Raw genomic sequence first — 14,282 nt, forward strand, 5'->3', positions numbered from 1 at the left:
AAAACAAGTCTCCTCTTCTCAAACTATTCCCCCTCTCATACACTTGTCCATTGTCAATGACAATAACTTGAAATCATACCAGGCGTATAGTGCGTACTCAAAAATATTTTCAGAATAATTTCCAAGAAAGATATCTTGTGTCTTTAGTTGATTTTGTAAGAGTCAGTAATCCAATTGTATGGAAATGGAGATTTGTCTTAAAATATTCAATGAAATCCTACTTGCTACTTTCATCCATAAATGATATTTTAAGATTTAAAGGATTATATTTAAAAACATTTTTACAGTAACAACTTATCTATTGATTTTACTTTAGGAATGTATCATTGTCATCATATTATCATATCTGATAGAAATAATTTTAATATTAATTGCTAGAATATTCATTTAGACCACAAATAGTTGCATATATACAGTGATGAAAGAAGGATTTCCCACTGTTTGTGAAACAGTGAGAGCCTTGAGTGATTTGATAACTGTATAATTAATCAAATAATAGGCTACCTAATTGAATCTGAGTGAGCTATAAATAGAAAATATATATGTAGATAACTATAAACAAAATTAAAATTATAACCTAAGTGTCCCTGGGGCCTTAAACGCTATGATGACCAGCAGGCATGATTTCAAATGATGATTCACATTTCTTTGCTACTGGGTAGGAGGTGTGGTAGCAGGTTTCCTTTCCTATATGGGAGTAAGAGTTGTACAATCTGGCTTTAAGGATGATAATCAGATTGTGTGGTGGGCATCTGTCAGAGCTAAGGCTTTTATTTCTATTGGCATGTGTCCCCAAAATATACTACAACAAAGATGCATTTTATATATTTAAACTCTTGAATGATTTGAGAGCAAATTGTGAGTGTAAGGATCATTGCATTTTATTAATTTGTACCTTATAAACTTTCTCTACTTGTTAAGGAGGTAAAGACAAGGAACTGCTAAATAATGCTTGCTAAGTCCAATACTTGACTAAAAATAAAGGCCTGTACCCATGTGAAAAAATATAACACTTGTGGTGGGGAGAAGGGAATATGATCAATATCTTATATTTATATGTAAGAACATCACATTTTAATGTGAATGAAATATAAACAATTAAAATTTTTATATTAAATAAATAGCTGCAGTTTTTAAAAAGGGTCAAATTAAAATCCATTGTCTGACTAGTCTTTTCTCAAAGTCTCACTTTTTGGAAAAACTTAACTGTTTGCATGGACTTCATTGATAAATATTTTTGACTCTCATTTCTTTCCTTAATATAGAGGGCATTTTCATCATATATAGTGACTTAGAACCAAATATACAGAAATCAGCCAATTCACATATTCATTGTCCATGTGAGTAATTAGAACCAAAAATATATAATAGCATTATCAAGAAAATATCAGTATAAAGAAATTAAGTTATATCAAATTGTAGTTTTACTTTTTTAAAAAAAACTACATCTAAATGGTGTTCCTTTTAGTATCATCTGTTAACTTTTAGGGATCACTGGAAATGAATTTATATTCAACTTGAATATTCAGGTGAATTGAAAAGATTGCAGATTATGAAATAAAATGCTGGGAAAGAAAATTTAATTATCCAGTGGAAATGTTAGAAAAAAGAAGAAATATACACAGATGCTGTAAATAATCATAAAGGGCATGCACTCAGCTTAAGTGTTATTTGAAGGAGTAAATATGCTGTGGACCAAATTATGTCCCCTACAAAACTCATACCTTGAAATCCTAATCCCCAATGTAATAGCATTTGGAGATGGGGCCTTTGGGAGGTACTTAGGTTTAAATGATGTCATGAGGGTGGGGGCCCTATGATGCACTAAGTGTCTTTATAGAAAGAAAAAGAAAGACCAAAGGTCTTTCTCTCTTCTACCATGTGAGGACACAGTGAAAGGTGGCCATCTATAAGCCAGGAAAAGGGCCCTCACCAGGAACCAAATCTGCCAGCCCCTTGATCTTGTGCTTTTCAGCCTCTAGAACTGTGAAAATAAACATCTGGTTTTTATTTTTTATTTATTTTTACTTTTTAACATCTGCTTTTTAAACCACTCAATCTATGGTGTTTTGATATGGCAGCCTGAGCTGACAAAATGAATGTCCTTGGGTTGGGGTTTTGCACTAAGGACTCCACCCAGGTACATCACAAGTGAGAACTCTTAGTCAGTGCAGGGCACACGTGATTCACTGCAAGATCTATTAAGCCAGATATTTTAAAACATTGTTAATTAAATCTTATGAGGAATCCCTGGTATAAAGCAGAATAAAATGGGGCTACTCTGGATGAAGCAGAAGTGGCCTAGGTTATTGGGAGTATCCCTCTTTCCAATCATCATGACTACTGACAAAAATCTTATTACTTCTCAGAGAATAGTTAGAAAAACACTGTTGTAGTCCATTAATCTTAGATGGTTGAGAGCTAATTAGAAATTCAGTGTATAGTTTCTGATCAAATCTTTATACTAACAACTCTCAGTCCTCATATATTCAGGAGTGAAATGGTATGTGTAAAATCCTGTCATGGTACCTGACATAAAGGATGTCGCCAGTAAGTGATGTGTTCATAATCTCTCTTCCTCTCTCTCTCTGGCATTTTTATTTTTTTTAAACATGAATTTTTTTTCCCAGTTTTATTGAGATGCAGTTGACATTTAACACTGTGTAAGTTTAAGGTATACAGCATAATGACTTGACATATGTATATACTGCAAAATGATTACCATAGTAAGTTTAGTTCAGACAAACCTAATTTCTGTCCTTGTTCTACTTTTTAGCTGTAAACTTAGGCAAATTTTCTTAACTATTATAATTCTCTGCTTTATCATCCATAGTGTGAAAATTATACTACCACCAATCTGTCACATAGGTTTTATATGAGAATTAAATGTCCTGATATATGTAAACATCAGTACACAGTGGTTGCACTGTAGATGTTGTGTTTTTTGTCAAAACGTTACCTAGGAATGCTTGGTGATACATATGCAAGTTTTACGTATTAGCCCATCTGCATGGAAACAAGAGTCATTGGAGAGTCCACCAGTTGGAGACTATAATCATACACCATTTCGAGAGAGACTGCAATTTTGCTTTACTAGGAATTCTCAGCTTCTTCTGCACAAGAAGGCTTACCATCTGCTCTTAAACTCAGATCCTCCAGGAGCTTGACTGCGGCTACCTCTGACCTCATCTCCTGTGCCTCGCCTGTCATTGTTCTTTCTACTCAAGCCACATACCTTGCTGTTGCTCAAGCATAGCATGTGTGCTTCCTCTCAGGCCCTTTGTCTGATGTTCCTTCTGTTTGGTACTCCCTTTCTCAGGGTATTCCCCATGGCTGGCTCTCTCACTTTCTTCAGAACTTTCTCAAATGTTAACTTTACAAAAAGCCTTTTTATGACCAACCTATATAAAACAACAATCTTTCACTTTCCACGATGGCCTTCACCTCTGACACTCATTTTTTTTTTCTACAGCACTCATTAACATCTGACATATGTTTATTTTTTTTGTTTGCTGTTTTCTGACTTCATTTATAAAATTCATTAAAATGAACTTTTTATTAGTGCAGGGCCTACTGTGTTCACTATTATAGCCCAAGTGCCTGAAACATTTCCTGACACTAAGTAGTCACCAGGTAATTCTTTATTGAGTTATGATTATTAACAGGAAAGGAGAAAGTAAAGTCAAATCCTTTATAATATCTGTTTTTCTTACAAAATGATACAATGACATTTATTATTATTATTATGCACCACATAAGTTAGAATCATTGTGGAAAATCAAGTTGATACAATTCTTATTATACTATAGTTAAAGTTCCTTTAAAAATAAACAACAATGAAGATATTCTGATTGAAGTTTTGGGAGGGAAAATAGTGCCTTTATAGCTTCAGCTCCCCTCTGATACTTACTCCCTTCCAAAAAATTCCTAAGGCTACTAAGAAAATAGCTGACATAATTCAGAAAGTGCTTTTTTAAAAACAGATATTAAGAATGATGACTGTCGGGCTTCCCTGGTGGCGCAGTGGTTGAGAGTCCGCCTGCTGATGCAGGGGACATGGGTTCGTGCCCCGGTCCGGGAGCATCCCACATGCCGCGGAGCGACTGGGCCCGTGAGCCACGGCCGCTGAGCCTGCGCGTCCGGAGCCTGTGCTCTGCAACGGGAGAGGCCACAACAGTGAGAGGCCCGCGTACCGCAAAAAAAAAAAAAAAAAAAAAAAGAATGATGACTGTCAAAATTTTGAATTTGTTCATTTATTTAATAGACAATAACCAAACACCTACTATGTTCTGGGCAATGTGCTGGTTTCTGTAGTGGATATAATGATAGAGAGAAAGCCCTCCCTTTCTCAACAGAATAACAATCTTATGAGGAATATAAGACCAAAGCTAAATGACTATCCAATAAGCCACTTTATTTGATTACTTCACAATACAATGTGTTACAAGAATTCAAAGACAGAATGAACATTTCTAAGACAAAATGTACAATAATTCACTTTAGGTGACATATTTTAAAATTACAGTTATAATCATAATAATGATCATTCCCAAATTTATTATATGTATCATTTAAAAATCTCTATAGAACATATTGAATTTTTAATATATTTATGGGCCTTGATAAAATGAAGTGGTTCTCCAGAAATAGTTGATTATAGGTTTCTTATCCCTGAAAAAAAGAAACCCAACATTGATATGTAACCCCATAGTTAAGAGGAAAGAAAACTATAGAAATTGCAGTAGTCTGCTTTTGTGAAGGAAAAATGAAATGTCAAAGAGAAAATTTTTATGGTTCTTTAATCACAATCATCAAATTATAAAAAGTGGAACTTTCAATTGAATTCCTCACTTTTGCCTGAATTGCATATGAGATTATACCTGCATACCAAGTGAACAATCATATTTCATAATACATTTCATACGGCTTTCACCAAAGTTATTCTGTTGGAGACAATTCTGTAAAGCTTGACATATATAGAGAAAGCAGTTTTAATAAACACCATGATCAGATACCTATGCAATTCTTTTCATCTTTTTTTAAAACTTTCAGTGCCTAGAATATTATTGCCAGAATAAAGTATGTTATACCCTCTTCTCTCTGATTCATTAAATGGTATTCATTGTTCTTTCCAAAGCTGTTTTGATACACCTCACTGTCAATTTGAGGAAAAGGTCAGTTGCCTTTGTTCAGTAGAAAACACATGCTTTTTAATAATATTATTTCTCAAAAAACACATATTGAATTGTTTTCTTTCAGTTTCTCATTCATCTTCATTAGTTCACCTTCACTGAAAGCTGAACATATGCTGTTTAACAACTTGAACTAATTGAATGTTTCTTACATATACTCCAAATTAAATTTCCAGTTGCTCACTTTTTCATCATTATGATATTGAGAGAATGCAGCTATACTTGCTAGAATAAGAAAAATTACTGAGAGGTACTCAGATTTAGTGCAGGTTATGTTCTAAGGATCTTGGGAATAGAGAAAGTGTCAAGTATGCTATTGTAGCCAAAGCAGGTGAAGAAATACCCTTAAAAAATAAGTCACAGACATTCCTCCTCTACTAGTTTTTGGAAAATACTCTTAATCAAGGAATAGCTTAATCAATGAAGATGGCCTTGACCACAAGACAGAATCAGTGGTCTTCATAACTCTTTCACTCTATAAAACATAAGTGCTGAGAAGCTGGGGCATATGTTAAAGATTTTTCTTGTATCCTAACTTCCAGGCCAGTAATTAGTATGCTAGATTTCAGCAAATTATTCAGTGAGTGAATCAGGAACTCAGTTTTAGGAACTAAATTCCCTCTCTTGTGTAAAATCTCCTATAAAATATTCCACTCACCCCCTAGCATGGTCTGGGAGACTACAAATAGAAAATGAGAGAGCCTCCATCAGCCTGAGTCATTGAATGAGACCTTACACTTTCTCTGAGTGAGAAATTAGCATCTATTATACTGGGCCACAGAAATTTGGATATTCATCTTTTATAGCAGTGAACATTAACTTAACCAATACAGGGTATTTATTAGATTTATAGATAAGAAACAAAAAAATATCAATGACACTAATTTCCCATGCCACCTCCACCTCCTTTGATTTTCACTTGATTGGCAGCATTGAAAAACATAAATCAGTGGTCTCCGTGGCTTGTGGCTCAGTTGAGTGGGGTTTATTTTCAACACCCAACATCCTGACTGGGTAAATGTAGGAACGGTTCTCAAGCCAGTATCAACATTCTGACCAGTTGAATACCATGCTAAATACAACAATAAACAATGTGAAAAAATCTCAGTCTGTTTCTAAGACCCAGACCATGCAAAGTATTTATCTTCCTCTCGTCTATAAGAGAAGAATCTCTTTTCACCATTTTTCTCCCTACCCAAAGACGTTAGATAAAGGCCAGGGTAATGAGAAGGGGAAGTCATGCTTTACTGTCATTGGCATATGGGTTCTTAAGATCCATGAAGAAGATAGTGGGTAAATAACTTTGATTTATTTGAGAAAATAAATCCTGTGTTACTTGTTTTTTATTAAAATTATACTTATTGTAATGTATTCAGTTATAAGGAAGGAAATAAAAATTTCTTCACATCCTACCATATAGTGATAGCTATTTTTAAATTCATTTATTTCTGCATATAAAGTTAGATAATTTCCCACATACTCATACCTGCTGTTTTATTTTTTGTGCTTATTTTCCCTCTTTGCTTTCTGTACTCCTTCTTTCTTCTCTTCCCCCAACACTGACTGATAGGTACTCTAACATTCAATTCTTAATACTTATATAATAAAATGTTTAATATGTGTATGTATGTGTTTCTTCAGAATAGAAATATTATATACACCTTTTTAGGTATTTTACTTTTCTTTTCAGAAAATACCAGTTGGAAATATTTAAAGATCCTGAGGTATTGGTCGAATACATTTTTAAAAATAGTTTCATTCATTACATTCAAAAATCTAATGAATCTGAACATTTTTTCAAATGTTTATAGGCCATATGATTAACCCATCTGTGATTTGTCTATTCATAATTTTGTCAGTTTTCCCAATTGGTCATTTTCTTTTTCTTATCTATTTGAAGCAGTATTATTATTATTAAGATTATATTAGTATTATTTTAGGTATTAGGCTTTATTCTCATAGATGGCAATATATTTCCATAATCTATGTTACTCACTAATTGTATTAATATCTTTTTTATACAGATGTTTAAAGTGTTAATGTAACTGAAAATCTCTCTACCTTTTTGATAGCTAATGGTTATCCTAATGTAGGTAAGATCTCATAGATTTTCTGTTCTGTATGTAGTGATCTACATTTCCTTCTAAATTTACATTTCTTTGTGGTTTTTCTCTAAATGATTTACAAATATTTTGTAGATGTTGTGTTCCTAAAAGTTTAAGACCAATTAATAGTCAACATTTAGATAGAAAGCATGCTCATAAGTAAAATAACTGCTTAAATATTATGAAGGTAATCTGTCAAAACTAACAGTAGAAATCATTGTAAACAATAAAGCCTAAACCATTTAAAAACATAAGAACATATGAATCAACACAGAGGTGCCCATTAAAACGATTGTTATGAATGTTTTGGATGTTCATATGAATTTACTAAGATAAAAAAATTTAAAATAATTCTTCTTAACATTGAGAAAAGAAAGATAAATATTGGCAATGGTATTATGGTATACCTGAATACCCAAAATATTATATTAAATAAAAAACGACCAAAATTAATGAGTGCAGTGACCTTATTTTGGCAACCCTTGGCTGTATACAAATTGAATATTAAAACAAAATTAATAGGCTTTCTACCATCTTTCCTAGGAAGGGGCATGTATGTAAATCATAATAGTGACAAAACTATAATTAATTTTTACAGTTAATGTAATATATGATAATCTGGTATTCATTGTATATTAAAATATTATTTTATTCTTCAGTATTTGTTTAAAAGTATATTGTGATTTAATATTACTTATAAATATCATTACTCTCACTATGTAAGTAATGATTCTTCAAAATAAAGTTCATGGTTTCTTTCTTTCCTATGATATCCCTTACTTCTAGTGGCATAAAATGAGCAGCCATGCTCCTGACACTATCATAAAAAACTCCACCTTAATCTTTACAATTCTTAGGAAAGTTTTTTTTTTATTTTAGACTACATTAAAGTCATTTATATTTTATACAGAAGGAATCATCATTTCCATTTCCTTGATCTCTCTTCTGGAAGGACTGAGACTTTTTTGTTGTTAAGTTCATTACCCCTTGGCCCAGGGATTTCTGAAAGTGGTAAAGAGTTTACAAGAAAGCAACACAGAGAATGAGTTTCTAGAACTAAATTGAGTCTATATCCTGCAGATTTCTCTAGGTTTCAGGAAGCACCCAAAGAAGAATCAATCTATAGCAATGTCCTTGTCCATATCACTTTGGCTTATTTAAATGGCCCACCACAGTAGTGGAAAGTCATAAGGTTTACAATTAAACATTGCTGAAATTTATTCAGGGACTGCTCCATTCTGAGGCCTCTCTGCTTGCTTTCTACTGCTTCTCACCTCCTCTCTGTCTCTATCTCATTTGACTTTGTGTGACCACTACTCTCCCGATATAGCCTAGTTGAAATTGGCTACACTCACTACACCCTTACTTTGATTTGACTCTCCTATACCATCTATGATAATTTCTTCTCATCTCCTTATGCTGCCACCACAAACAAGGTACATTCTGATTCTGATCCCATTCAGGGCTCTCAAGACACAGCTCCAGCTAAATCTTAGGCAACCTCTGATAGGGGCAAGCAGAAGAATTCAGTACATTGGCAAGAGGGTCAATGTTGAAAGTAATTTTCTTTCCAAGGCTGTGGCCTATTTAGTCAAGGCCTGTTAAATGCGGTGCAATTTGTTATTTTCTAAAAGTGAAACTTTTAGCCCTCCTGCAGCATTCCATTATGGTGGAGATGACTTTTAAGTAACTCTAGGTCACTGTCTCCTCAAATGCTGAAGTTGTATAATTTTTCAAGAAGGTTTTCTGTAATACATACATTTTATAAGATTGAAAGTGAATAAGAAAGCTTTAAAGAATACATAGCAAAAGAAAGAAAGAAAGTGTCATTTTAATTTGATCATGTTAGAGCGCACACATTTCTTATTTCAAGTTGAAATAAAAAACACAAATGCTAAATAGAAAATAAAAAAGGTTTTAGTTTTATATCAAGATTTTGTATTGTGAGCTATAGCATTAAAATTATTGTTTCATAATAGTATTTGCTAGACAAGATTTTTGGAGAAGTATGGCTATCAGAGTTATTGAAAAATATTATCCCTATTGAGACTTTATTCATACTGGTTATTATTTTATTGTCTTTATTTCTTATTATCAAGTTATTTTGTTAGAAAAAATAAAGTGCATAAACAGGTGTTTCAAAAATAGATTTAAGGAGATACCTTTTTACACAAAGGTTGTTTTTATGTAGTGAGCTCAGGACTTAGCTCCACTGTATTTCTAGCTTTGCTTGACCTTTAGCAGTTATTTATATTTATGGTTAGTGTGGGATTTTTCCTCAGTTGAAACTATTACTCGACCCATTTTGGCGGAAGAAATAGTAAATGTTTTGGTTCACAGCCTCTCAATTCTAAGTGGATTATTACTATAATAATATCCACTATTTCTTTTCCTGATATCTATTATTTTTGGTGAATTTCATTCTATAGGAGACATAGTGTATCTTCGCTTCCTTGACTGTCCATATTTTCCTGCTTCATCAGCAAAACAAATAAATTCTGCTTTCAAACAATAGCAAGACATCAATCTAATTCACTCTTTGACCTTCAGATTCCCCTTGGCTATACAGGATTTGTTGTATCTAAGCAACCACATCTCTAGTTTTTCATCACTGGCAAAAATGGCCCTGGAATATTGGGTAAAAATCAGACCACAGGAGGATGTCCCCCAAAAAAGAAAATAATCATTGAGAGATTGTGAATTTACCAATTTACCAATTATCCTTTACATGTGAAACATCTGAGATTGTTTTCATCTCTAGGCTCTGAACAGATGCCATCTAATAGGTAAGTTCTGGGCCAGGCCTCATGCACAGAACTATGCATATAGAAGCCGTTTTCAACACCTTTAATTGATTATCTGTACATATAAAATGGGCAAATATAAATTTCTTCCATGTGATGTTAGTTTCACAAGTATGTTTCTTGAAAACAGATGTTTCCATTGTATGACTTTATTTGAAACCAGTGGCTAAACATATTTATATGACATCTTATTCTAGCTCCATTGATTTACTGGAATATACTGAAAGAATATCTGTATAAACTCCTATACATATAAAAACAAATTTCTTATTTTAGGAAATAAATCTATGATGTTTTTAACAAACTAAATATCAAAAAATATCATACGTGTCCTAATAGTAGCAGGTTTTTTATTTTTAGCTCCTCATTTGACATACTTTTCCCAATTGAGTATTTCTATATTTCTGAAAAATAAACAAAAGGAGGTAATGTCTTCCACAAGTTCTATCTTCTTTAGGGAGCCTTATTTTACTGCTGGATTTGTGCATTTAATATCCTTTAACCTCTCTGTAAAAACATTGGCTAATTTGCTGTATATCACACTGCTTCTGTGAAACTCAAATAAAATAAAATATATGATAGGCTGTAACACTCTGCAAAAATAAGAAGTAGAGAATTCCGGCGCCCTGGACCCTACGTAAGGAGCTAAATAACTCCCAAGGCTTCCAGCTGTTTCATTCAGATGTTTTCACCAGCGCAACTACATTATTTCCAACATCCTTTTTCAGGTTCCATGATAAGAATATAGTAACGGCGAAGGAACACCGAATTGGGAGTCAGAAAGCCTGGGTTCTAGTCCTGACTGTCATTAACTAGCGGTATGACATTGGAGGAGGCTTTTTGACCTCTCTGGACTCCATTTTCCTTTTCTTTAAAATGAGGGGCTTGGAATAAGTAGCAAGAGAAACATGAACCAGAAGATACTTAAGTTGGAGAACTTGCTACGATTGCACACTATTTGTAGGCAGCTACACAGCCTGTATCAAAGAAGAATGTTGGCACAGTGGAGGCACGTGTTTTCATCTGCTTACCTGGTGTGGACAGCTCAGCTGTACGCCCAGCCCTGGCAGACAGATGCGCTCATCAGGGCCGCTTCATCTCAACATAGGCTTCTGGTGACAAAGAAGGAAAAAAAATCGCAGAAATCTCAGTTATCTTCAACAAAATCTAAAAAGGAGGTGGAGGTATGGATTGGAATGACTGTTGAGGAGCTGGCCAGAGCAATGGAAAAAGACATAGATTGTGTATATGAATCTTTATTGAACACTGCTATTGACGTAGATTCACTAGAAGCACACTCACATTTAGATGAAGTCTGGATCAAAGAAGTGATAAAGAAGTCAGGGATGAAGTTAAAATGGAGCAAATTAAAACAGGACAAAGTCAGAGAAAATAAAGATGCTGTAAAAAGGCCCCAGGCAGATCCAGCTTTATTAATACCAAAGTCCCCAGTTGTTACTATAATGGGCCATGTTGATCATGGAAAAACGACGTTACTTGACAAACTGCGAAAAACTCAAGTGGCAGCAATGGAAGCTGGAGGCATCACTCAGCACATTGGTGCCTTTCTTGTTTCTCTGCCTTCTGGGGAAAAGATAACCTTTCTTGATACTCCAGGACATGCTGCTTTCTCAGCAATGAGAGCCAGAGGTGCTCAGGTCACTGACATTATCATATTGGTTGTAGCTGCAGATGATGGAGTGATGAAACAAACTGTAGAATCCATTCAGCATGCCAAAGATGCTCAAGTTCCTATTGTCCTTGCCATAAACAAATGTGACAAAGCTGAGGCTGATCCTGAGAAAGTGAAGAAAGAACTGCTAGCTTATGATGTGGTATGTGAGGATTATGGAGGCGATGTTCAAGCAGTGCGTGTTTCTGCACTCACGGGCGATAACATGATGGCTTTGGCAGAGGCAACAGTTGCTCTTGCAGAAATGTTAGAATTGAAAGCAGACCCTACTGGTCCAGTTGAAGGAACAGTGATAGAATCTTTCACAGACAAAGGAAGAGGTCCTGTTACTACAGCTATAATTCAAAGAGGAACTTTGAGAAAAGGCTCCATTCTGGTTGCTGGAAAGAGTTGGGCAAAAGTACACTTAATGTTTGATGAAAATGACAAAGCAATCAATGAGGCCTATCCCAGCATGCCAGTGGGAATTATAGGCTGGAGAGACCTCCCTTCTGCAGGAGATGAAATTCTTGAAGTAGAATCTGAGCCAAGGGCACGTGAAGTTGTTCACTGGAGGAAGTATGAGCAAGAACAGGAGAAAAATAAAGAGGATCTGGAATTAATAGAAGAAAAGCGAAAGGAACACCAAGAAGCACATCGGAAAGCCCGTGAGAAGTATGGCACTTTGCACTGGAAGGAGAGGTCATTTATAAAGTACAAAATAAAAAAACAGCAGCAACCCTTAAAGCCAAAAGAAAAAGCAGGAGGAGATTCAAATGTACTTCCTATAATTATTAAAGGTGATGTTGACGGTTCCGTTGAGGCCATTTTGAACATTATGGATTCCTATGATGCTTCACATGAGTGTGAACTAGAGTTAGTACATTTTGGTGTGGGTGATATTAGTGAAAATGATGTTAACCTTGCTGAAACATTTCATGGTGTTATATACGGCTTCAATGTGAATGCAGGCAATGTTATCCAGCAGTCAGCTGCAAAAAAAAGGAGTAAAAATTAAACTTCACAAAATCATTTACCGTCTTATTGAAGATTTGCAGGAGGAACTGAGCAGTAGATTGCCCTGCATTGTGGAAGAGCACACAATAGGTGAGGCTTCTATACTAGCTACCTTCTCTGTAACAGAAGGGAAGAAAAAAGTTCCTGTGGCTGGCTGCAGAGTCCAAAAGGGACAGTTAGAAAAGCAAAAAAATTTTAAATTAATACGTAATGGACATGTTATTTGGAAGGGCTCATTAATCTCACTGAAACACCATAAAGATGATATTTCAGTCATCAAAACTGGAATGGATTGTGGTCTTAGTTTGGATGAAGAAAAGATAGAATTTAAAGTGGGAGATGATATTGTCTGTTATGAAGAAAAAGAAGTTCTAGCCAAGACTTCTTGGGATCCAGGATTTTAAAATTATGTTAAAGATGTAAATGATTAAATGTTTTGCTTTATTACAGAAAAAAAAATAAGAAGTAATATTCACATTTCTTAGGTTCATAGTCATCACTAACCTCTGCCTTCTGAATAATTTAGTAGAAAGTTCCACACACTATGCACTGCTTTTAATTGTTAGGTGTACTGTATAGTAACTGATCTTGTCTTACAGTTATATTTTAAGCTCCTTAACAAGAAAAACCTTATTTTTTTCACTCAGAAAAGATTCAGTTCATTAGTTATAGATAGGCACATTCTATCTATCTATCATCTATCTATCTATCTATCTATCAATCATCTGTCTATCTCTCTATCATCAGAAAGAGAGTGAGGGAGAAAGTGAGAGGGGGGAGAGACAGAGAGAGAGAGAGAGAGAGAGAGAGAGACGGAGGGAGGGAGAGGGAATGAGAGAGACTTTTATTTCAAGACAGTGTTTTCAGTACTAGGGACATAGTGATTGTGATCATATACCTTCAGGGAGAGTACCTTTTAGTGTAGAGACAGAAAATTAAAAGTTCAATAAATAATTTCAGGCACTGATACATAATATGGTAAATGCAATGTATAGTGAGTAATATGAATGCAAATGAATGAAGGGGTTTTTTTCTAGAGTGGTCAAGGGAAGGCTTCCCTGAGGAAGGGGCATTCGAGTTGAGACCTTAGTCATGAGATGCAAGGGTAAAGAAATAGCAAATGTAAAAACACTGGAAACAGAAAAGTTTGGCACATTTTCATAAGAGAAATAAAAAATGTGGAAAACTCCTATCTAACTTACTGCTTCAGGAACTTTTTAGTTTCAGTGCTCTCTTTCCTTGTACTTTTATGGATGATTGAGTGGCATTAATTCTTGTGGTTTATATGCACTTATATTAATTATATCTGTCAGAGAAACAGCTCATGTCATGTGAATAAATCGAAGGAATTTAATACAGGGAGCTAGTTACAAATGGATTGGAAGTGAAACAGGGGAGAGGGAAGCAACTCAGAATAGAGCATTAGCAGGAAGCTTAACATGAATCGTTCTCCCTCTGTGTTCAATCTTGAATTCTATGATTTTCTCTTGAA

At 34.5% G+C, this 14,282-nt stretch overlaps 2 protein-coding genes across 8 annotated transcripts in view; both read left to right on the forward strand.

Moving 5' to 3' along the window:
• Positions 1-14,282, forward strand: part of PCDH15 (protocadherin related 15) — a gene marked incomplete at both ends in the record, with an annotated part of 736,996 nt that overhangs the window by 364,951 nt on the left and 357,763 nt on the right. The window lies entirely within an intron of this gene.
• Positions 11,010-13,240, forward strand: LOC307051607 (translation initiation factor IF-2, mitochondrial-like; the record flags this gene model as incomplete). The annotated part of the gene is given in 2 exon segments (XM_079702061.1): positions 11,010-12,770; positions 12,772-13,240. Coding segments are annotated over 2 exon segments (2,184 nt in total). The 3' UTR covers positions 13,195-13,240.

The sequence above is a fragment of the Hyperoodon ampullatus genome (assembly GCF_949752795.1).
Source record: "Hyperoodon ampullatus genome assembly, chromosome: 1".
In the NCBI taxonomy this organism is placed as follows: domain Eukaryota; kingdom Metazoa; phylum Chordata; class Mammalia; order Artiodactyla; family Ziphiidae; genus Hyperoodon; species Hyperoodon ampullatus.